At 39.5% G+C, this 25,781-nt stretch overlaps 1 protein-coding gene across 6 annotated transcripts; it reads right to left on the bottom strand.

The window, feature by feature from the left end:
- Window positions 1-107: 107 nt before the first annotated feature.
- GABPB1 (GA binding protein transcription factor subunit beta 1) lies at window positions 108-24,588 on the bottom strand. Of its 6 annotated transcripts, XR_013957752.1 has the most exons (11): window positions 24,305-24,588; window positions 17,421-17,528; window positions 16,366-16,533; window positions 15,708-15,902; window positions 14,443-14,590; window positions 14,036-14,149; window positions 10,105-10,290; window positions 8,694-8,809; window positions 3,949-4,234; window positions 1,488-1,574; window positions 108-604 (listed from the first exon to the last, which is right to left on the bottom strand). XR_013957752.1 is itself a non-coding variant. In XM_080626484.1 (9 exons), exons 2-9 carry the CDS (start codon window positions 17,526-17,528, stop codon window positions 4,082-4,084), a joined length of 1,188 nt encoding a protein of 395 aa, XP_080482610.1. In that variant the 5' UTR covers window positions 24,305-24,588; the 3' UTR covers window positions 2,426-4,081. The 6 variants fall into 6 exon arrangements, 5 of the variants coding, with proteins under 5 accessions (XP_080482610.1, XP_080482612.1, XP_080482611.1 ...); XM_080626484.1 differs by lacking the exons at window positions 108-604; window positions 1,488-1,574 and having other exon boundaries at window positions 2,426-4,234; XM_080626486.1 differs by lacking the exons at window positions 108-604; window positions 1,488-1,574 and having other exon boundaries at window positions 2,426-4,234; window positions 14,479-14,590.
- Between the last annotated feature and the right edge of the window lie 1,193 nt (window positions 24,589-25,781).

The following is a 25,781-nucleotide window of genomic DNA, read 5'->3' as shown; positions in this document are numbered from 1 at the left end:
GAATATATGACACATTAACATCAGACTTGAGGAAGAGAAAAAGCTTAAGAGCTTCCAAAACCAAATAAAAGCATCCATGTTACTTTAGGACACCGAACTCCTGTGCTAACAGTAGTCATTAAAACAAGACACCAGCATCTAACACATTTGACACCTATGCTGTCAAGTCTCTTGCTGCGAGAAGAGGCATTGCAATTATTGCCAGTTGCAGAACTGCAATACAAAGCAGCAATGATCCTCTCTGTGGATTTCCTGCCCTTCCAGATCAGACCAGGTTACACTGCGGGGTGATGTTCCTCCACTCGTACCACCCTAGATTGCTGAACTGGGAAAATGCCTCCTTCTCTTCCACCACTGTGCTTCTTTTCTCATATATGTACTGGGATTTATCCTTGTATCTCCAGAATTCCTCCAAGTCCTCCAACTAGACTGTTCTCAGTTTGGAAGAACAGCCATGTAGATTCCCCCTTGTTTCAGTTTCAGAACACAAAAATACATCCTGACCTCTTTGGCAGCACTACCTTTGACACTGGTTTGACTCAAATGTTGAGCACTTATCTTCACCAGAAGGACCTCACTTGCTCTACACTGACATCAGGCAGCCCTGGGAAAAGAGAGAGGTAGGACTTATAGATTAAGCACCAGAAAGAGAAATTATTCTGTAGTGCAATACATGCTCATCCTATTTTTGCTATACCCTGTGCTCTTGCTTAGGGCTGGCCCTGTTTGAGACAGGATAGCTGCCTTTGTAGGACTTTTGCTTTGGCAGACCCTTTGTCTGATATGTGGCAGCAGTTTCTCTGTTCTCACCACATGGAAGAGAACTGGCAGTCAGAGCAGCTTTGGTTCTCTGCTTCATGTACTATAGTGTAGCCCAAACACTTTCATTATTCTAGGAAGTTGTTACGTATTTCTCCACAGCATACTTTCTACAGAACAGTGTGAAAACCTTTCCTAGATTCTGCTGTGATTAGATATCTCAGAACTGTTTCATAGATATGACAAAGATGCTGATACATGCTCATCAGATTAATATACTGAAATTAAAACAAGAAAGATAAAAAGCATTGAAAGAGGAAGTGCAAGTAGTGCAGGAAAAAAATACTGTATGCATATTCATCTGCTTTATCTCACATTTCTCTGGAAACATTAGGGAAAAAATAACAAAGTGCCCCCACGCTAAGTATCAATTTATGAGCCTCTCTTGGCTTTACTTTAAATGCTCCCTAAAAGGGTAACAAAGAAGGTGATAAGGGGCTAGCATCAAGCACAGGACTGATGTCAAAAGAGCTCAGAGTTCTCAAAAACCGTGATTGTACCTCATTACAAGTAACTAATGCATTACTTCAATATGCGGATGTCTGCTCAAGGAAAGCTGGTAGCTAATTACATTTATGACTTCAATTTGGAACAGCAAATAAGGAGCATTACTTTTAACAATGTTTCCAGAGCTAAACTACACATTAAATACTCCATGTGACATATACCCTATGCCTCTGCTCAAAGGCGATAGTTTCATCAGGCTGGTTTCTTGTTCTGCGCAGAAGAGAACAAACAGCAGGTCCTGTTCGGAACTAGAATAAAATAGGTGATAATGAATTACAGGTACGGTAAATATTGCTGGTGATAAGTTTCTGTTATAGCTACCCTGCACTTGGAAGGATTTTGTTACAGACAATGAGGAATAGAATATTTGCTCACAGGAAGCAGGATGAATAGAAAAGGTTCTTTTCATTGTTTGCTACAAAGGTCTGTGCCATTGAAACCGTGGGAAAGCTCCATTTGGAGGTGAACATTACCACTATCACTGCCCAGACCAACACTGAATTCTTATCATTATGAAGAGTTCACAGAGATTAAACTGCAGTTAAGTCTGTGAGATGTGAGGACACAAACATTATTTTGATTATAGAATAATTCAATCGAAGCAATGCCTAACCAGCATTTAACTTGACTAACTGGTTCCTGCACTCGCTAGTGACATAATGGAGTTTTTTAAAAAAAAGGTAGCTATTTCCAGTTAGTCACTGCATAACGCTTGCTTCAAGTACCAGCTGAGCAGGATTACATACTTGAAAATAATAATTCTAAAAACCACCACCACAGCTTTCCCCCTTTTTTATATATTTTGATTCTTTGCCAATAATTTGATCCCAATTTTCCAAATGGGATCAAACTTGCCAAATTTTTACCAATACTAGAATATTTAGGATTTTTTCCTAATTGCCAATTCTATAAACCAAAATCAAAGTTTGAAGAAGGAAGGTTTTACTTCAGTACTGTGTAATGCAATTCTTTCCCCACACCTCCCTCCTACCTCTGAAGTCCATTCTAATCCTAAAACTGTTTTTTCTTATTTTTCTGAATGCTGACACAGCACAGCTTTGACCTTGATGTGCATACAAAACAATTGAAATGGAACTGATTCTACAATAGATATATGTGGAAAAGATATTTAATTGTAAAATAGAAAAAGTAGGCCAGAGTACAGTTTTAAGGGTAATTTTTCTGTGTACAGTATAGGTAAACTAGACTTTTTGCTTAAGTTTATATAAACAATTCCATAAAAGCAGTGAAACATGGAACAATAAAGCAAAGCACAAAGAGTTTTATCTTACAAAAAAGGAATCTGCACAGTAGTTCAAAATTTAATGTAACACAGCGCTGAACAATCTTAAGGCAGCTCAGTCTAAGCACAGGACTAGAAGCCAGGAACTCCTGAGATCTATTCCCAGGTTTGCCACAGATCCATGTGGTCTTGGGCCAGTCATTTAACACTCCCTGTGTTGCACTTGTATCAGTTATAAAATTGAGACAAGAACTCTCACTTACCTGCCTCAGGCAGTACAGTAAGGGCTCTTTAAAAGATTTTACAAAGCTCTGAAGATGTAACGTGCTATATAAATCCTAACCATAATAGATCACTGCACAGACACACACAAACACAGTATCACAGTGAAGAACAATGATGCTGGGTAACAGGAGCATCATAACATAAAAAAATTACTTGTCCAATTGCATAATTAAAATGCAAAAGTCCATTTAGAAAAAAAGGTATCACTGAAATGATTTCAAGGCTATTGGGAAAAAGAGATCAATAGGAATATCCTAAAAGAACTACTATTTGTGTTCCAGTGGAGACATTCTTTCCTATGCATTACTGAACTTTTGAAAGCTTGTGCATGAAAATTGTAAGACACAAAGTGAAGTTTTGATGCCTCCACTACCAAGTTTTAAATCACATCTCGTATGTAAATTAAGATTTTTTTTGTTTTTAATTACAAATTACATTCTTTCAACAAATATACCATCCACAATTAAACTGGCTGCTTACTTCCAATGACATATAAGCTAAACATTTTCCTCATAATTTTCCTTATAATGTTCCTCATCTTTGCTGAAAAATACCTATGCAGGATGCATGTGTAGAAATTATAAAAACATGCAGCATATGTACAAACTGAAAAGTTTAAAAAATATTAGCTTCATATACATGTAAATCTACTTGGATATATCCGAAATTAAATATAAAAATTTCACCACCTAAAATAAAAAAAAAACAACCAAAAATGGTTTTCAGAGAATCTGAGACAACTACTTAAAGCTGTACAAAGATTTCCACTTGGAAATGTCTTATTCAGAGAAGTTTAAGTTGTTACCATGTAGAAATAACTGTTAAATCATTTTGTCACATAATTTTCAAGTTGTCAGCTTAAATCAACAACATCACCCTTAAAACTGTTCTGTTTTTCAGAAGTTAGATTCATACTAAAATCAAAAATTTCACAAAAACATTGGCTTCTCGTGTTTCTGGATCCCTTCAAAAAGATTTATCAACTCATTTTTAAACTGTAAAAAAACCAACTATTTACAGTATTTCATTTTAAATACTTTTCACAATTTCTAAATTCAGAGTTTTTATGTTACAAGAAATTAATGAGAGCTCACGGCTTAAGTCCAGTTATCAACTTGTAGCATCTTCTCTATCATGTAATCCTGCGTCTGTACCTATATAGCATACAGTTCAAGATTGTACTGCAGGTTTTGGAAAGTAACAGGCTTTGCAGTATGTTCACTTTTATTAAACAGCTTCTTTATTAGTCTGGAGGCGGGTCATTGCCTCTAACTTCTGCCGATAAGCCTCTGCTTCTTGTTCTTTCTTTAGAAGCTGCTGACGGTATTTTTGTGCTTCTCTGTTTGCCTCATCCAGCTGTTTCTGAAGAGTTTCTCTTTCCTATTAGAAACATAACCAGCAATATTTTGTCAAGTATGTATCAAATACACATTAAAATGGCAAATTCTTTGCATTTGCATGCAGCTCAAGTGTTAGGATATCACGTAGAAACTGTTCAGTTCTTACTCGGGCAAACCGAGCACTGCTGTGTAAATTAGACAGGAACTATCACACCAGACACCTCCCCACAATAAGGCTTTAGGTGGAACCATAGTAAACCCAAGTTTCTTTAGCTGCAAAGATACCAAGCAAGTCTTCATGGGAAAAGAGTGAAATAAAAAGAGGAAGCGCAGTGATTAAATATAACATCATATATTAGCATTTGTCCAGTTACTCAATTCCCTTTGTTACTCTTGTAAATTGGAATCCAATCAAACAGGATTGTCCTGTTCTGTTGTACTTTCAGTCAGACAGTAGAACGAAAAACTGTTACCTAACAGAAGCTTGCACTGGGAAGTGACAGCTGCCCACTAACCAAAATACACACATAACTAGGTTCCCTAAAAGAAGTGATCTGAAGTGATTAATACTATGCAATCCTGATGTATAATTACATCCCCAAGGATATCCCCTCTTTATGAATTAACAGACACTTAGCTAGATGCGCTTTTTCAATTCAAAAGGAGGAACTTAAGACTCCATCCTGCATACAAGTTTGTTGGGGATTGCTATAAAATGTTTTCCAAGCAAAATAATATGGGAAATGCCATTTCCTATGAGGCTGCCTTAGGAACTAAGGAGAATGTACTTCTATCTGCAGTGACGTAGGTTCTGTCATTTTGTTTGATGCTGCACTGAGCCCAATTGAAAACGCAATTTGCTTGGAAAATAGTTCTGGTTTGATCTTCAACCAAATACCATTTCATTAAAGTGCATCATACTTTTATGAGTAACGTAGTATTTGATTTCAAATCATTCTTTCCACTGTACTTGTTAAGTATGCACAGGAGGGAATTTGTCAGAGAAGCAAGCTATTTCCCAGAAAAACAAAACTCTCATCAGAAATTGAGGCCCAGTCAAAGTAAGGTGCCTTTTTACCTTATTCCCAGCATTTTGGTACCATGTTCCCATTTAATACCTCAAACAGTTGTTACAATTTTCTCCCCCCACTCCCACATAACAGCATCCCTATTCTTCACCTCTTTGCTGCACTCACAGATTTTCATGGTCAGAGCCTGAAAATACAGAATACTCTGCCTCCCTTCTACTTGCTACTGTTCTCAGTACTTGTCACAGTCACATTTAGCAGTCACATGCTGTGCTGAATGTGCTGGAATATAATGACATAGGTGGTCAGTTCATTGCTAACAGCAGCATCTGTATAGCAAAAATGACATGTGAAGGAGAGATGTTATTAACAGGTTATAAAGACTAGCTATAATATAGAACATATTAAATGCTACTTGATTTTACACAGGGCTTTAAGAACTAAAGGAAGCTAGGAGGGGTTTGTTTCATCCAGAGCATATGCTAATAAAATGAGAGCTCCTCTAATCTTACTTATATGAAAAAGAAGTTCCACATCTGAAAATTTGGAGTGCGTGCAGACTGCAAACACTTGGGAGCGAAGGGGTTCTTACACCATACCTAAAAGTATTTCGCACAGAAGAGAAAAACAGAGGGGGCGGACACCATACCTAAAATAACAAGTCTCAGTGGCAGAGACAAGAAGGTAAACCCAGTATCTACCAAACATACTAGCAATTCAAAGCATGTACATTAGTCCTGCTACCAACAGGTGTAGTTTTTAGACAGTCATTGCTCCAACATCAACAGAACAAGCTAAGGAACTGAGGCCAAGCATACTGCCTAACTAGGCAGTGAAAAGAAACCAATGCTTCTGGAGAAGCAATGCAGATCTACAGCAGATCGAACAGGGAAAATTGGTTCCTTTGATATCTAGAATAGGGAAGACTGTATCTGGTCTGTTAATATAATCAAATCCAGAAAGCATTCTAATTATGTGAAGTTCTTTTGTATCAGTATAAAAACCTACTTGGGTAAAAAACAAATTAGAGGACCCTGAGTGCTCTTAAGAAATCTTCCAATTTATCAGAGAGTTTTCTTCATCACATGTAACTTTTCTTAACAGTCTATATATTGACAACAAGGACACCCATAACTAACATAACCAAGCCAAGCATTCTTTTTAACAACAGAACAAACAGGGACATGAATTCACTAATATAATTAGTCTACAATTATGATTTTTTTTTTTTTAGTCTAATGAAATGATTGGTTCTAATGTGTGACCTTTCAAGCATGCAACACAGAATGCAACACAGCATGCAACAAAAGTCAAATACAAGAATGAAAATAAAAATCACTGCATGTTAATGACTTATGTGTGAAAATGAAAAACAGTATCTGTGCCACAGGGGTTTTTTTGCTGCCACCCTATATTTAAAATATCAAACTGATCAGGAAAATTGCCATCACCCTTCAAAATAAGCTGAAATGTTTGAACTTAACAGACGCAGAAGAGAAAAATAAAAGATCACAAGGACAGCTTTAGTCATTCACAATACTTTCACAGGGAAGTTTGTCACCTGACATGAATGGGATGATGTTCAACTTAATTACAGTTAACTGTTCACATGCCATGAAATTAAAATAGCTGAAGAAAGCGCTCTTAGACTTGTATCAACTCTTTATAATGAAATAAGTGAATAAATCACTGGAAACCAAACAATAAAGGTTTTCTGCATTAAAAAAAATATTTTAATGAGCAGAGGGGTCCTACTCCCGCCAAATTCAACTATCTAACACCTTCTAGGATGAAGAAGTTTGAAGTGAACTGACTTTATGTGCACCTCTTTAATGCCCCTGTTACCAAACTGAGGGAGCATCATACCCCTGTGAACCACAACTTGCCTCCAAACAGAGGCCAAGGTCTGCATCTGCATTTCCAATTGTATAGAATCATAGAATGCTTAGGGTTGGAAAGGACCTTAAGATCATCTGGTTCCAACCCTCCTGCCATAGGCGGGGACACCACACACTAAACCATGTCACCCAAGACTCCATCCAACCTGATCTTGAACACTGCCAGGGATGGAGTATAGGCAGGGACAAAATCTGTCATCAAAACTTGCACTTAAAAGTAACAAAGAAAGTAACTAATTTAAACCAACTTCTTGCAGTATTTGAGAAACGTGTTTAAAACATACAACTAAAACTGGCAATGCCCTTAAAAGAATTATTTGTACTGTTACACCAACTATGTGCGATTAGGAACAGGTCAATTTATTACTTAACCAATCTAGGATTTTTTCTTTCACCTAACAGAATTATTAAAATACTTAAGGAAATGTAATTTCCTCTATGAATAATTCAGGCAAATGTTTAAAAGTGTGAACAAAAGAAACACTTTTATTGTAACAGTCATACATTTTAAAAAATGCAGCAAGAAACTTTCAACTGCCATGATAATCTGTAATGACCACAAAGCTGCAAACCCCAGAAGTATTTGATGTGACAACTTAGGGACAGGGAAAGCAAGTGATGAAAGGTGGTAATTATTGTTATTAGATATGAATAACATAGCACATACTGTACAATAAAAAAAAAAATTCAAATAGGCACAATTCAGTAATGTGAACAAAAGACAGAGAATACAGTCTTTGATAAATGAAGTATCATGGAGTTGACAAAATGAGAACTTACAGCCTAGACAAGGCAAACAGCAATTTTCATGAACTTTTGACCAAAGCTGGTCAGCACAGTAACAAGTAACAGAAGAAGGAATGAGATGGTTGACCTATTGTGGCTAATATAAAAAGGCTACAATTTAAAATCAAACAGCTACATCTATTTCTCATATATAAAAAGAGCTCTCAGTGGTGTTAAGTGTCTCACACTATAATTAAAATCAAACAAAACCACAACAGGATAGGGCAAAGATGTGTAAACAGCTCCAGACTAAAAAAAAAAAAAAAAAGGGGGGGAGGGGGTGAGGAGCAGATACAAACTGACAAACGCAGAATCTTACTGTTTCACATTTCCAGTAACAGTTATTTAGATATAATGAATGGAAAGGAAACCTTGTAAAAAATAAGATCTCACAACCACGACAAGCACGTGGTCATAACAGAAAGATGTGGGTACAGTACTCTCATTCACTAACAGAAAATGCCAAGTTACTCAATATACTGGTACCTCGTTTTAAAAAGTAGCTGGTGATCTTAAAGGAAAAACAAAAAATTAAGTTATCATATATTTAAAGAAGTGACACTTTCATGTGCACAACCAGAGGATGAAGCAAACAGCTCTCCTACATTCTTTTAACAACTTTGTAAAAGATGAATTCCAGTAACCTGGAAGACAGAACAAGTTATTGTTTCACACACTTCAGTCTCTGGTAACACAAAATTAAACTCTAGAACAACACAAAACCCCACAACCAGATATTCAGTGCTGAATACTCTGGTTAACACATATCACGCAATATACTCCTTACTTCTATTTCTGTAGACTCCACACGATTTTCAACAATCTCAATGCACTGTCTCTTCACTGGTGGTTCTTCGCTTATCACAGTTTCTTCAGCAATGTCTGTTGCTGGAACTGTTAATACTGAAAACATTTGTACATATAAACACATTTGCTTCAAACAATATTTGCACTATATAAAATTTTATTAACAGCAATAAAATGCAGAGACTTTTCCCTTTGAAAACACAACTATATAATAAAGTGCACTACGAAGTCTTTACGAGGAGAATTTACTAAAAACTTTGGCTGCTTGTATGCTACTGAAGAACTTTAAAATTCTTCGCTATTGAGGTCTACAATAGTTAGTTGTCACTCTGGAGTATTATTGCCATTTTTCACAGAGCAAACAAACATGGAAGTGAATTGCAGCTGTTACCAGCCTGTCAATTCTCTAACATATAAATCAGACAATCTTTATGTTACTTAAGCAAATACTGAATACAAAACTGGCTTTTGATTTTGATTGATTAGAACACCTTAGGTAATCTGAAAATCCAGTAGTTATTAACCTTAAAGGAAAAGGGATCTAAAGAAATTCATACTCTTAATATAGACATGCAACCATCTAGCAAATAAATGTTGTAACTGTCACTTCAGTTACTACCTACACACATTCATGCTTTCTGGTAACTAGCTGTACTTGTTCAGACAAGACTGTGAACCAAATAACTTGTCCTCTGGGTACAGCTCTTCAAACTCCACACTGGGAGTCCTCATGAAGAAACTGGAGAAGGAATAACTTTTGTCTAAATAGCAGTGGCAGAACATCTTTAAAAGAAACCACCCAAAACATACACGTCACAAAACAGCACTTATGACACTAGCAGCTTCCACAAACATATGGCCCAACAGGACTATTTGTGTCACTCTGGTTCCACTGGTTCTGCCACTGCTCCTCTAAGACCTCAAGCATGTCAGACTTGGCTTTTGTTCTGTTAAGAACGCACTCCATAGGACTTGCACAGCTTGCCTGAAGCACCAGATTTCTACTTCCAAGCCTCACCTCCCTGTCTTTCTGGCAAAGCAACTACGTATTGGAAGAAGACTATTGTTTTACTCCATCTTCTAGCCTTCATAACAAGTCTGCAAGAATCCAGCCTACTGAAAGCAAGTAGTTATCACTTTTCCCTTCAACGTACCGTTTCCCTTCCATACAATTAATAATTCTTCTATTCTTTCTCCTAATGCACTCAGCCGACATGTAACTCACTGAACTGCAGTAGCTCATATGTCTGAGCATTTTGCAGTATAAGAACTCAATGTTTTTAAATTTATACTTACACAAAATTACCCAAACTATTTGCACCTAACAATTCATTATCATAACTATAACTAAAACAGTTGCTCAAGCTGAAATTGTACATGTTTCCACCCACCTTGCTGTCCATCTGGCATGGTCACAATGATTGGTTGCCCTATTCCACTGGTTGGAATTGAATGCAGATTACCAAGCTGAATGCCATCTGTCACTATGGTAATAACTTGCTGACCTCCAGAACTGACAACTTGCTGAATAGCACCATCCACAGACTCTGCAGTCACAACTTCTTCTGTGGCCACAACTATCAACAGATTAGTAAAGGAATTAAGTCAATTTATTAAACTATATGATTTCAAATGCATTTAACTACAGCAGAAGAAAAAAAAAATTGTAATAATGCACTGAGTGGCATAAAATTTTAAAAGACATTATACTGTTAATAAAAATAAATAAATAAATAAATAAATAAAATCTTTCACCAGGCAACATAAGGCACTAATATTTTGAAATATACATGGAACTCTGTCCTGGTTTACCTTGCTCAATATAGTAGTTCTTTTATTTAGTATGTTTCCTGATAGATACACCCCACTCAAAACTGATGGTTTGGGCTCAGTGTTAACACCACAGCAAGAACAACAGTTGTTTTTTAAGAACACAATTAACTTCAGCATTGTACACAAGCTGGACTAATTTACACTAACGGCAGAATAAACCAAACAAACTTTAAATACTAGCTTGAAACTACTCCTCAACCAGCGACCTGCCAGGTGTACCTCAGAACCCAGCCCTGACTTCTCTGCTTACCGTAACAGTCTTCAAGACTGTAACAGACTGAAGGATCTTTAGAGAATCTTAAAGTTTTGTCTGTCCTACCTGGGTACTTCAAACACAAACACAACTTTATTTGTTATACAAAATATGAAACAGCACTAAAGGAAAAGTTCTGCAGAGTTGACATTTTTACACCTTTGAAGGAGAAAGATAGAGCTTAAGTAGAAAAATAAACATTGTATGTATGTATTTTTATATGTAAAAATCAACATAAAAAATTCCAGCTCAAGTAGGCATTTCTAATTCATTATTTGACAATGAGTGTCAAAAAAAGCAGTGAACTCTCACAGTTTTACATTACATCTATACATCATGGTAAGGTAAGGGTAAGGCTGCATTTAGAACTACAACACATACCACACTTGCACTATACACTAACTGAGGTCTCACACTACCACTCTTATTTTTTTAAAGCAATGAGATACCAAGACAAAAGAGCAAGATGACTAGTAGCACAATCAAAGAAACTCAAGCACACTAACTCTGTATTTTATTTTCAATTTGTCAGGGTACAAGAAAAGCCTTTGATTTAAATGACAGACATTAGAATGCTTTCTGTCTACAGAGATGAAAATAAAATCCTATAGACTGTGTTGTGATGCTCAAGATGAGAGAAGGTAGATGAAATCTTGAAGCTTTCATCTTTTAAGTTAATTACAGTATAACACACACACACACAAAAAAAATCACTCTGTAGTTCAAATAATGACTGCAGTCATTGTCTTCTGAAGTCCTTTATGTTCAGAGATTACTGTCCTATAGCGCTGCCTAAATATCCACAGAGTGTTTACTCAGTAAACCAAAACAGTAAGTCCTACATAAATAAGGGGTGTTGTATTGAACTTGATCTGACTTCCACATACAGGCTCAGCAGTAAGAAAGACCACTCACTGCCTTTCCAAGCTGCAAGTGCTAATACTAGCTGCTGTGGCAAACAGCCCTGTTCTTCCAGTTTCAAACTCAGCACCGGCCTTCTAGTTGTGGAAAGAAACATTATCAGGACTTCTTCAGACCTTAACAGAAAAATGAACATTCTGTCTAAAAAGAAGTGCCCTTAAATACAGTCCTTATACCTTCCTTGTTCTCCTTCATACCCACATAATCATTAGTTACCATACTGCTTCACATGCCAAAGGAAAGCTGAAGTCATTTAGGAATGCAACACAATTATTTTCAAGAATCTCTGAATTAATATGCATTATTTTCTGCTGCAGTGTGCACATGGGGAGAACACCTTCACAAGCAGCAAGGCATATGCCTAATTCCATACGTAAGCACACCAGTTACTGCTTTCCAAATACACATCTTAAATCAGGTTTTTTTCCTAATCCAACTCTGAGTTCCATACATACATTATGCACCACATTTGTGCATAACATCCATGCCTCATATATACTTGAGTAACAACGAAAAAAAAAGCATGAGTCTATTCAGCTCCAGTGAGAAGGGCCTTCCTTTCTTTGGTTTTACAAAATTGATGTGTTTTTAACTGTAGGACATGAGGAGCTAGGGAAGAGATCAGGGTAAAGTTAACTGTGAAAGAGGAGGAAAACCTACATAAAAACAATAGAAAAAGCAGAACCTAAGTGCTTTGTCCAAGTTTATACAGTCTTAAGTAAAGAATGCTAAATGCAAGGTAAGAGCCAAAACCAGAATTCTCAGTGCTACAATTTTTGAGAGTATTTATAAATGACTCGTTAACAAGATGACCACAAAGAAAAGGGAGGTGCATGGTGCTGTTTTTCTTTTATTTTTACCTTGAAGACATTTACTACTGATGTCACTATACACTGGTTTTGTATTCTTTACACTTTATGAACCATAAAAGGAGTAAGAACCCAGAAAATAATTTACACAGTAAGATGCTGCAAGACTACCCACATCTACGTAAAAATCAAAGCAGAACCTCCAAAATAAACAGGATGGTTAGGTATGACGGACACTGTGTTATTGAAGGTGTGAAATTACTGCATCAAGACTTCAAGCTTATTCCTTCTGTCCATTGCCTCCTGCCTCCTCTCTAATAGTTTTTATCTTCAGTGGTTTACTGTAACATTACACTCAGTTCATTACCAAAGCCTACTACTGAGTCCTGGATACACATTTAATGCTCTAAAATAACATGCAATCCTTTCTCGAGTTTCTCTCCTACAATTAGATCCCAGGTTCACTGAAATGTATCAATTGAAAACATCAACAGCTTCTTCTATAATAAAAGACACTGCACTCTGGTTTTGGATCACCCACTTGCAATATTTAAATGTCATAAAATAGTACAGCTGTACTTCCTTGCTTTGAGAATAGTACTGCTTTGAGAAGCAGCAGAAGAGTTGTATTTAGAAGAAATCCTGCAGGACTTCAAAATACTCTGAGATGAAAACTCAGGTTTATGTTGGGATGTAGCTGTCAGGCCAGAAATCTGGGTACAGATATATATTTTTTTCAGACAAAGCAGTAACTGGCAAAGATCCATGGGGCAGAAGTGAAGTGAGAAATTCATCAGAAAGAAGAATGCAAAACTCGGCAACCAGGGACAATGGAATTCCTTGTGCCTTTCTGGCTTCTTGTCATGGCCTTATGGAATAAGGTAGTGTGCATACATCTGCAATGAAGGATGCAGGCTGCTTCTTCCTAAGAAGAACAATAATGCTAGGCTTATGTTTAACTGAAGCGTACCAGCCTGAAGTGGGACATACTCATCACTGCATAGTATTATAAATGCAAGTAGAATGCCTTAATGTTGAAAAGATGACCCATAGATACTCTGATGGGCCAACTGCACATTAAGATCACCAAATATTCTTGTGCCTTTTGGGTGAAAGATTAAGAAAACTGTTGACAAAGCATTCACAATGTTAGGAGACATTTCCCAATAATTAACAGAAAGCATTCAAAGAACCCATTCTCCCACCAAATGCAACCAAACTGCATGTAGAAAAAGACTTAAATTCAATCTCCTGAATTACTTGCTTTCAGCAAGATGAATGCTACTCACATTAGGCCTAGAAATACTAGCTGTGGTCAGAAATCTTATTGAGAAGTAATTGTACGTATAAATTTGGCCACCTTCCAGGTGAAAATAAAGGAAAAATTTTGTTAATGCTGAAAAAAGGAAGGCTGTAACCTCATTTCTGTATGAACTCTATCACCGAAAGTGCAAGTTCTGTACTTTTAATTTATTAAATGATGTTAAATAACTTAAGCTTTCTAACCTGGCGTTTCTGAAGAATTAGACAGTGGAGCTGATGCTTCTGCTAAAGCTGCCAACGTGGCTAATACTGACGTTGATGAATTTCCAAACTGTACAGCAGACACTCCTGTTTCATCTGGTGGGATGGAAAAAGAAAAGTTAGCTGACAAATTTAAAACCAGTGCTAACACACTGTTCTCAGCAACATTCTGCTATTCTGCAGCAAGTTTCTCAAGCAAATACAACTTCTGATAATTTATGTCTGTGAAGATTGTTGTTTTAAGCAGCTAGCTTATTTATAGCACATAAACACTGAAGAAGAACATGGTAATTATTCTTACCACCGCTTTTCCTCAGGCCTTATCACTAAATGGTGAAAACCGATTAAAGTATAAAATCCCAGTACCTATCCTATAGACATCTAAATACCTGTTCCATCTGATGTATTTGCAGAAGATACCAGACCTGTTAGGTTCACCACCCCTCCAGGTCCAATGATGAACTGCGGTGTTGCTGCATGTATCGTCACAGTGTCCGGACTCTCTGGATTTGTATTGATTTGGTTCTGCATTGCAATCTAGGAAACAAACATAATAAGATCATTCCAACGGTAGGTACAAAGAAGTTATTTACCTTGTAAGAACTAGAATTATTGCACATTCCACTCAAAGAGTGATGATCTCCCTCATTATACTCATGCAATATATGCACATCATGTACTTCCACAAGCACAGGATGCGACATGAGAAACTTTTTTTCCTGGTTGAAATTTAAATACAAAAAGTCTGATGAAGTGGAAGAGAATAATGACACACTGCCTCTCCTCCTTACCATTTATTTATTGTGAACAAAGAGGATCATATTAAGGCAAGGCCCTTTTGTAGATATGCGAAAGCTCACATGTATAAAATAGAGGCCTGAAGAACTGAGGCCGCTGTGGCAGCTACATGCCATGAAAATCAGCTCTGAAAGCTAAGTAATTGCTATGGATTGTAGATTGCAGTCATCTTTTCGGTGTTTTGTTGTGGTTTTTTTGACTTATTATTGACTTTAATTTACTATATCCTTTCTGCCATGAAAAGGAGACTAAAGGAACAAGAGTAGAAGTTCTTACAGTTTAAGATGTAGGGGAACACAAATTTATGCAGTGGTGTAATGGTATTTTTCATTTGCTTTCTATTCTTTTATCAGTAATATTTAGCTCTTCATTTGCCTTTAATGTGGAGCACACATCCTCATGGAAGTATCTGTTGTAAGACCAATCCAAATCACTTCAACTATTCAATCCTAGTCTTTCTAATTCAGGAAAAATTGCCATCTCTTGTGTCTCCTCTCCTGATCTCCAATTGTTAGGAAATCAATACCCCTATACAAAGCTAAATGAACACCAGGGTACAGTCAAAACTTATTGGCAGAGTGGGAAGTTTTACAACTTGCTTGTGAAGATACCACCTAGTTCTGCGTACTACAACACTTAAATTTACGAAAATAAAAGATACTTATCCCTGACTTGTAGGTGGTAAAAATGTTCTTTGGTCACTAATGTTTACTAACATTAATCTCATTTCCATGTCACAAACTAGACTGAGTTTAGCATTGCCAATCAATATAGGGTTTCACAGATTAAAAGCTTAGTTTTTCACATCTGTAAACAAGTACTTTAAGTTCCCTTACCATCATGAATCAAAAGTTACCTGTAATATTTCTGCAAGGTCTTCATTTCCGTTGTCTACCGCAATATCTAACGCCGTTTTGCAAAATTTACTCTGAGCATGAACATCTGCTCCATACTTTATTAAGAGTTCTACAACTTCTTGGTGGTTATGTTCAGTAGCCCAGTGAAGTGCAGTCATTTTGAGCATGTCCTTCGCATTGACATCAGCACCATGCTACAAACAAGATCATTGCATGAACTGTCATTAGAAGTATCTGAATTACATAATGCTGGTGACATAATGAAGCCCAAAACTGCCTTCCTCCGTCAGTAACGTTCTGTTTGTTATCTTACACTTACAGATTTCTTAAAACAACTTCAATCTAATCACCAAATAAATTATTCACCTCAAAGGATTAAAGACTTCCTAAAACACAACATGTCTTGGTTCTAAAAGTGGTTATTCACACTATGCCAAATTAGGAGGTAGTCTTACTTTGACACAGCAATAAATAATCCACCTGAAATCATATTAATGCTAAAATAAATTACAGTTTAACAGGAAAACAAAGCTCTAATGCACATGTATAAATATGAATCATTCCAATGTTGTTTTCATGACTAAAAGGAAATTGCAAATATTTGATCATAAACTGTTGTAATATCCATGTGTCAGACCTTGTTTCAACATTTTTTACCTTAAGTAAGACTTCTACTATGCTGGCATGGCCTTCTGATGCTGCCATATGTAATGGAGTTCTGTCCACTTTGGTTCTGGCATCCCGACTTACACCTGCTCGCAGCAACACTTCTGTTGTTGAGTAGTGTCCATACTGTGCTGCTAAATGAAGTGGAGATGTTCCCAACTGTAACATAATGGAAAAAGTGGAGCTTTAACAGATGTCAGTATGAAGGATTTCTTCCTGTTCTGAAGCTATCAAACTTGGGTGTTAGGGCACCACTTCAAAACCATTTTCCCTTGCATTCTCAGAGAAAAAAGCTATCATGGCTTTTACAGAGTATGAAGAAAAAGCTTAAATTTCTGTGAGTTCCTCCCCGCCCCCAGTAATCACAACACAAAAAACCTGCACATTGGAAGCAAATTTTTGAGGTCTGTGCTATGGTGTTCTGTCTTTCTGAGGTGTGGTATTTCAAGGGGCCTAACCCCATTTTCAGCGTTGGCCAACAGGCCATAGCAACATTGGAAGGGACCTCTGGAAGACACTTAAGTCCAATCTCCAGCATAAAGCAGAGTCAACTTGAAAGTTGGTTGCTTAAGGCCCCTAGGGGCTTGCAAGCACCCTAGAATTTTAGGTACCTGACCTCCCTATATATCCTATTCAAAAAAAGGCACCTCCAAAAGACAACTCAAAGCCCCTATATCAGGGAACTCTCAGCTGCACATTATTTAGGTAGTTGGGACTGCTTTCTTAATTCAGACTTCTTACTATACTAAATGCATAAACACAATAACTAGGAGGATGACTGCTGCTTTCTCTCATTAACCATTCCAAAGTTCATCTTAAAAGCCACCAGAATGAGCTCATTCACAGTCTGTTACCAAGATCAGTAGGAGGTCATATGAAGAAACAGACAACTTTAATTTTGGATTAGACATTACATGAGGTAGCTGCATAATTCCAAGAAGAAAGTCTAAAGGCTTGCAATGGAAATGCTTAATTGTAATAATCCTATTTTCTTCTGCAGGTGAGGAAAAGTGAGATGTACCAAACACTGAAAAAGTTTTCTTTACCCAATCTGTGGTAAAAGGTGCTCCATTTGCCATCAAAATGCGAACTTCATCATCTTGACCTGCTCGTGCAGCTTCTAAAAGTTTCTTTCCCAAATCTACTAGTGACATCTAGTGAAGGACATAAATGAATATATAGAAAAAATAAAAAGATTAATGCCATTTTAGTACATAAATGCCACTGGTTTTTTTTTAATTATTTCTGAACTACTCTGAAAAGTTCAAAACCTGGGGTTGGTATTACAGCCATGAGAACAAGCTTTACAGATTGCAATAAGCAGCTTGATTTTAGAATTACTTTTGTCAGACAGACACTGGGGTGAAGATGTCCGTATTACAAGGACATAACCACAGCAGCTGCAATGCTGTGTAAAACTAAATTATCTGAACCAGATACATACTGTTTACAGCAGAAAGTGGTTTAGAGGTTCTCACCTGATACTGCAACTTTCTGCAGCTCTGCCCAGCTTTCAAATCGTATTACAGCATGGCTGCTATGCCACATGCCCAAAGGCACTACAATCACTTATCCAAAATGCCTACACATTTAAGAGGTACCACTACGTAAATGCATTTAGATAGTTATGAAACACAACACTTTTCTGACATCTTGCCCATCACTATCACTTCATTTTGTTCACACTAAACCAGAATTTCTGTATCCTTAGCTACAAAAATGATGCAATAAGCCTATATTATTGTACCACACATATCAGATACATGAACTAAAATGTCTGCCTGAAAACAAACATTACTACCAGCTTCAACTGTCTACGGTTACAAAAAACTGTAAGTGCAAAATTTTGATTGACACATGACTGAGATGAGCTGAAAAATTCTCATATATTCTTTAGATAATCTTCTCATGCTACCAACCAAAATACATCATTAACTAGTCCTATAGCTAGGGTTTCCACTACCAAGATGCTAAAAATGGAATTACTTTCATCAGTTTAGTTTCCAGTCACAAGTGAAGTTAAGCCTGTATTACTAATAATAGCAGTTGCAAGGCCTTGCAGCTACATGCGACTACAATTTCCTACACAAAGTTGCAGTGTATCAGTTCAGAAAGAAATCCAGTTCAACACACACTTCTATCACAAAATCAAGTTCTCTGCACCTGGATCAACTGGCAAAGCCTGTGTGGTATATTGCTCCATAAGTTGAAAGCTACTGACTTTATAAGTAAGAAAGGAAGATGGAAATACTGCAAATGCAGAACTCCAACACACATCAGTGGAGCCAGGAACAGAAGCAGATCACCTGTCTCCAGAACTGACTTCAGGCAGCAATATCCCCTCACCAAAATTAACACTCCATTTATGTTCATCCTTTTAGTACACACAGACATGTTGATTCGTCTTCAGCAAGAAAAGGGAAGAGGAGCAGGAAGGTGGCAGACCAGGACAAATACTGACAATGGGAAAAGGAAGGAAAAAGGGAGCACAGATTCAGATGCAGAGGAAGGAACAGCTGACTTTTCCATAAAGAGCAAAAGAGAAACAGGAAAACAAGAAAATCTACTATCCCTACTATCCCAGGGAGACACTAGGAGTAATGATATAAAACAACAAAAGCACAGAGAGGGTATTTGGCAAGTGCAGCAATGAAAGAAGGAATATAGCACTCCCTTTATATGGCTGGCTTTTTTTCTTGGTGGGGAGACAGGGGGTGCAATTTAAGAAGTGAAAGAGCACACAACACACACACTTCTGGTGGCCTAATAACACCACATCAAGGTCTTCAGAAGCAAAAGGAAAGTTGGAAATTAATGCAAAATACTTTAGTTAGGAATTAATTCAGAAAGACAATTTATTTTCCTTGTGTTTCATTTTGTTTTAAACACCAGTAGACAAAAGGAATAAAGCCTCCTTTTGGAATTACAGAACTTCTGAGACTGGAGGGGGCCTCTTAAGGTCACCTAATTCAATCTTCCAGCCAGAGCTGGCCTAATAGATTCATACTGTGTTGGGCTCAGTTCTGTTGAGTTTCGGACATTCCTGTGGATGCACATCCCACTGCTTCTTCAGCCTCATCCCCGTGTCTGACTTACAGTCATGGTAAGAGCTGTCCTCTGTGTGTATCTATCTTTCTCCACTAACCAACAAAACAGCCTTGACCACAAGCTTATACATGATGTATGACAGACAACAAACAGGTGAATTAAATTACAGTCCATATATTTAATGACTACGCCTATTCAGAACCCACTGACCACATTTCTACTGGAGAAATAAACTGCAAAATTGTTACCAAACCTCTAAACAGCAAAATCAAGCAGCAAAAAAATCAACTCTGCAAAATGCAAGCCTCACTCCTAGGAGATGTTAGGGACAAACTTCAGCCTAAAATCACCTTATCAGAGTCTCTCTGAACCACTGTGGTTGAACACACTGTCAGACTAACAGTGCATCAGTTTCCATCTCAATGCAAAACTAAACTGCTTTGTACTACATGCAATAAGGAAAGTTCTAAACAAGGAAAAAGAGGGACACAGATGATCATACCAGGCATAACCTTCATTACCATGTATTATTTACATTAACCAATGCTCTCTTGGTTGATATAAAGTGTATTTTAAACAAGCACAAAGCATCACAGAAGTTTACGTGTGTTTGGTGATGCTGAATTTTAACTTTGGTTTAGAAATGAAGTTCTCATCAGGTACTTGAAAGCATGCCTGGGCCATCTAGTGGAAGAAAGTTAAAACTTAGCAAAATTACACTGCTGAACTCAAAAATAAAAATCACATTATGTGTCACTAATTCACTAACAGCAGCAACTGAAGAGGCCTTTCCAACAGAATACATGCTCATTTTGTCACTTTTAACCAATGAGCACTGGCATTCACAAAATTTCTCAAGAGGACTTAACCTCAAGCTGATTTCTATCTGGCTGACCATTCCAAGGACCAGTATTGTAAGGTCAAGAAACCCTGGAGTAACAACATGCCCTTCCACCCCACTTCCCCTTCCACTGCTAGTACTGGGGCATACCATGGTCTCCATTGTCAGAATTTCCCTTTCTTCCCTTTCCAGAGGAGTTCTTCAGCTGCTCTCTTGAGATCACTCAGTAACACTACAATAGCACAGTGATACTATCAAAAGCAAAGTACTATAGATAGTACAATAACATACATTTAAAATTAAAATGAGATTTCTATTTCAAAGCAGCACCCTTAGTTATATACTGCTGCTACTCTATGAAGTGTTACAAATCAACTCCACTGAACTGTGCTAGAAGGTACTCTTCAGTAACTGACATCTCCATCAAGCTTGGCTAGCACAACAGCTGGATAATGATTACAAGTAAGAGGATTCTTTCAGACAATAAAACCACCCCTGGCTCTGAAATAAAGTCTGAGACTGTTACAGTTATTCGTATGGCAACTGGATTATGTTTTCAGACTTCTAGCAGCTCCTACACAACTGTGTGAGCAATGGGGTTTGTCTGCAAATGAGTAAAATAGGGAAGACCTTCTGCTGGGTTTGGACTTCTTTGCATTAATCATCTCCTGAACTTCCACATTTTGTTACTGCAGCACATTCTACACAGTATCATTACCTACGTGCCACAATTAACTGGTAAATAAAACATCAAATTATTATTGCTATTTTACACCTAGGAAATCATTCTGCTTCTTCATGTTCATCTCAGATTTAAGGTTTTATACATTCTCTAAAACTCTGAACAACATGCTGTTACCAGAGGGATACAGAACAGCGTTTGAATGGAGTTTAGGCGGAACTGTGTGCTAAATGGGCTCTGTAAGGAGGGAGAGGAGCTGGAAAACATGCAGCTTGGGAAGCCTGGGCTACACCACACCACACCCTGAAGACAATAGAGCAGCAGAGTCTGCAGTCCAAAGGAAGAAGATTAAGTTTGGCTTAAAATACTGCAGCACCTTTCAGTCTGGTGTCCTGCCTCAAAGATCCTGGACTCAGCCCTATTCCCCTTCTAGCACTGCAGTGGTGAACAACTGCTCAAAATCAACAGACACAAACCAGTTGTTGCAGAACATCTGCCAATACAGAAATCTCACAGCCTCCAGTGTACCCCTACCAAGGCACACTCCTAAGAGATGCACTTATGCTAGAAAAGCATGGACTGCAGCACTGCAATTTACCAGAAGATAAACTCCATAACCCTGTATCTGTGATAAGATTTTCAATCATTCCTAAAAAACCCAAGATAAACTTTCATAAAATACTAATTAAACAGGTTTCCCTACTGAAGTGGCATGCAGCAGAAGTGTACTTGGAAGATAGCTTGGAAGACACTCATTACATCTGAAAAAAAAAAATGCCCTTTTCCCAATGCCTTTTTCTTTCCCCTATTTCAACAAGATTAACCTGCTTCTCAAAACCCGACCTTCAGAAACACTGCCATCTGATCCCAGCATTGCATAGTACCAGCAGAAATTCAGAATAGCCATTTCTAACTAATATGCCTATCCATATCAATGTCACAAATATTTTGGAAGTACAGTGTATAAATAGCTAGCAATAACTATTTAAATCCTTAATCAAGCACTCGGTTTTGATCATTATTAGAAGTAATAGGATCAACTTGTGGTTTTGTTTTTACATCCTGATACAACAGCAGAATACCTGAACTCAGAAAAACTCTTCAAAAAGGTTTTTATTTCTATTAAAAACTTTTAATTGGAATAAAAATTATTTTTATTTAAAAGTTTCGTAACTTTAAAATGCACCAGAAAGTCTGCATTAAACCTAGGTGTACTTCCATGTCCTAGGATCTCTTAAAAACTTTGGTATGATTTCACTATATGTATCATTTAATACTGATTATGGTGACTTACACATGAAAAACTCAGAAAGTTCCTGTATTGTTTCTTAAGGGAATCACACCCTTCCAGATGTATTTCAACAATAATTTCGCATGTCATACTTTAAATCTCAATATCATAGGCTTAGAGTACCCACACTTCTATTATGATAATAGAAACTACATTAATATATTAATAGCTTTCAGCTTTCCTCTATGACTGTGTTGTGCTTGTAATTAAATTCTCTCTAGTGTGTTTAAACAGCAACATGAACTTCATGTTGGGCTACATATGCACCAGATGAATACCTGATCTGAATAGAGAGATCAAGAACGCAAATGTAGTGTTGAATAGCTTAGTGGTTAAGATAGTCAAGCCTGTATTTAGGCAGGTCTGTCTTCCAATTAGGCTCATACATTAATTTAAATTAGCATCCGTCAGCAACATAACTCCATTAAATAATGCAGATGGGTAAAAAGTCTTATCCTTAAAAAAGGAGAGCATAAACATGGCCATTAACTGCAACAGAATGCAACATCTAAAGAATATTATTATGCAACAAGGGTGAACCACTGACATCCGCCAAGGTTTGGGTTGGCACTGCCAACAAACTACAAAGCTTTCAGAGATAAGCTTGGCACTAGATACGAAAAAGGTTACGTTACAGCAGCTATGATTGACATGAAGAATCTAAGGTCTAATGATGTAGCCTTTGAACTGTACTACAGCCATACAGAGTATGTCTCAGATTAATTGAAACTTGAAAATAACCTCAAAAAGCACCAGTCCCTCTAATTAAAGCATCCGTTTTGTTGAGGAACCTTCCTCGACAGTTTCTGTCTGGCACATAGGCCTAAAAAAACCCGAGAAAACAAACTGCTTTCAGCAAAGAAAGTGGGTCACGAACAAGAGCCTACATCTAGTGTACATGCTGATCTGCCATGTATGCTCTTAACCTTGTTTAAACAGCAGATTTATGTACCACTACAAGTATTAGCATGCATACACACTTCAACAAAACTGCTTAGTCTGATACTTCAGAAGTCCTGAATAATTAAAAATGTAAAAAACAATCTGAAGTGCTGCACACTGCATTCAGAAATTTCAGAACATTTAACTCTAAATTGCAGCTTTTACCATTAAATAAAAGCTACCTTAGCAACATGCAAGAACAACATGCAACTGCTTTAAGTTAGAAACGCTAAACACAGACGACTTCCTACAGGAGGTTTCACTGACATGCTATCAGCCAGTGTCCCACCAACTCTGGGACTACTAGGAGAGAAAAACTGCAGTCCAAACTAACACATTTTATCCCACGTTTGGGCTCCGATCACACGCTTTATTAAGAGCCCAAAGCACGAGTTACAGGCTCCGGGCAGGGACACTGCAGAGAAGGGAAGCGCTGCGCTCCCACCGCAGCTCCTCTCAAGGCACCTTTGGCGCCAAACACCGTCACGCAGCTCAGCCGCCTCGGGCCGCCATAAGAACCGGCCACCGGCCCCACACGAGGCGCGGGACTGCCCCTACGCGACCCAAGCCGGGCTGTCCGGCAGAGATATCGGCGGGACGAGCCAGGCCCCGCTCTGCCCCTCAGCCCACTCTGCCCCTCAGCGCCTGGGTCCCTCGCTCGGCGCGTCGCGCTCGCCCGGGCCAGTGCGGCAGCCGCGGGCGTGGGACCGCCGCGGGCACCTGGGCCCCGAGATGACCTGTCCCCGCAACATCACCACCCCACCGGCCGCGCGGCGGCCCCCGACCCCAGAGCAGCCCCTGCCCCGCAGGCCGCGCCCCGCAGGCCGCCCAGGCCGCCGCCACGGCCCAGGCCGCCGCCGGCGCTGCCCGCGCCCCCCGCGCGGCGGGGTCCCCGGAAGGCCGGCCAGCGCGCCCGCTCTCCCCAACAGGAAATCCTGGCTGGGCTGGGCGCTGCGGAGGGAGCCGCGGCGCCGGGTTCCGGGGGAAGTGGAATTATTTTTTACCAGCGAAGAGATCAACTTCCACATCCGGTAACAGGGCCCTATACAAAGGCGCAGACTGACCTGGAAAAGCTTGGCCGGCCCAGGGGGTGAGGGAGAGACAGGGAGCGGAGATGGGGGCTTACCGTGCTGCCGGCCCGGCCGCCGCCGCCGCGACAACAACCCGGGACACCGGAGGCCGCCGCTCATCGGCGCCCAAAAGCCCCACACAAAAGTCCCCGCTGCGCCTGGCGGAGGGACACGGCGGGCAGAGGGGAGGGGCGCTGTGCCGCGCTGTGAGGTGCTGACCCGCCGACAGCCGCGCGCCCGGGCGCGAGGCGGCGCGTGCCGCCCGCGGGCAGCCGTCGGAGGGGCCCGCGGCACTTACCGCGGGGCGCGGGGATTACCTTATTAACAAATACCCCGGCAGAGGGGCGCGGCGGAGGGATACGGCCTCGGTGCCGACAGCCGCGCATGCGCGGCTGCGCGGGGAAAGGCGGGGAAGCGGGTGCTGGAGGGACCCGCCATGTTCCGTCCGGCTTCGCGCCCGGCGGGGGGCAGGGCGCCGGCCTCCCGCTGGTCTCAGCGGGGTGAGGCGAGCAGCCGACGTGCCGGGGCAGCCTTCCCAGGAGCAGCTCAAGAAATTAGAGGAATAAAGGGTCGCCGTGCTGCCCGCCGGCCCTCTTGGGTGTCCTTACTGCCGCAGGGCGGCGTGGCCTGCTCTTCCCGCCTCCTGGCTGCAGGGGCTCCGGTTATGCGCCCAGGAGAGGGTGCCGTGTCAGCAAGGGATTTGCTCCCTTGCCATCTTTCGGCTGGGCTTTAGGGACTTCTGGGGGTCGCGGAGGTTGCATTTCATAAGAATAATAGCTCCAGACTGATCCTAAGCCCTTGCTGCTCTGTCAGAGAGCTCCGGCCTTCAGTCCCAAACTGGCCTTGGACCCAACATCCCAGCCCCTAAAATGTTCATCCTAGTTACGTTCCAACAGTGTAAAGCGGTCATGTTTATGTTCTCTCCAGAGGTATTCTGAGTAACAAATCCGATGCCACCATAAAGTGTAGATCCCATAATCTCTATCCTTCAGAAAAAGGTATCAATGACAAAACTCTGCTGTTACTTTGGCGATGACAATACCTACTAGATACTCTTTAATCAGAGGCATACTTCTAACAACGTTTTTTACAGTTCCATTATTTTTTGTACTTGACACAGCTTGGACAAAATACAAACAGCCATATTCCACAGAGCAAATGTTACCTCATAAATACCACAGAGCTGAGTCCTTGAGTCACTGCTGAAACAGACCTGTTTAGTCTGGTAGAGAAAACCACGTCTCCCATAGGCAGCAACAGAACAGCTCTCCTGGCTGATTGTGGTGGTGGGGCTTACACGACCCTGACAGGGCTCTCTCCCATTCTTGCCATATCCTTGGTGTGAGTTAAGCTGCAAGCAGGAATTCTCCATGCATTTTTTGGAAAGCCAGTTAATCCTTTACATGTTGTCACCTGTTTAAGGGTGACTTTGTTTTTCCAGAAGTGATCAGCCAGAAGGCGGCACTAGAGAACAAATCCAGACAACTCTCGGGGCTGTCACTACCGGAGTGTGGAAACCTTAAATCCAGCCTT

The sequence above is a fragment of the Psittacula echo genome (assembly GCF_963264785.1).
Source record: "Psittacula echo genome assembly, chromosome: 10".
NCBI lineage: Eukaryota > Metazoa > Chordata > Aves > Psittaciformes > Psittacidae > Psittacula > Psittacula echo.
Note: the sequence above shows the minus strand (reverse complement) of the source record. Positions and strands in the feature narration are given on the sequence as shown.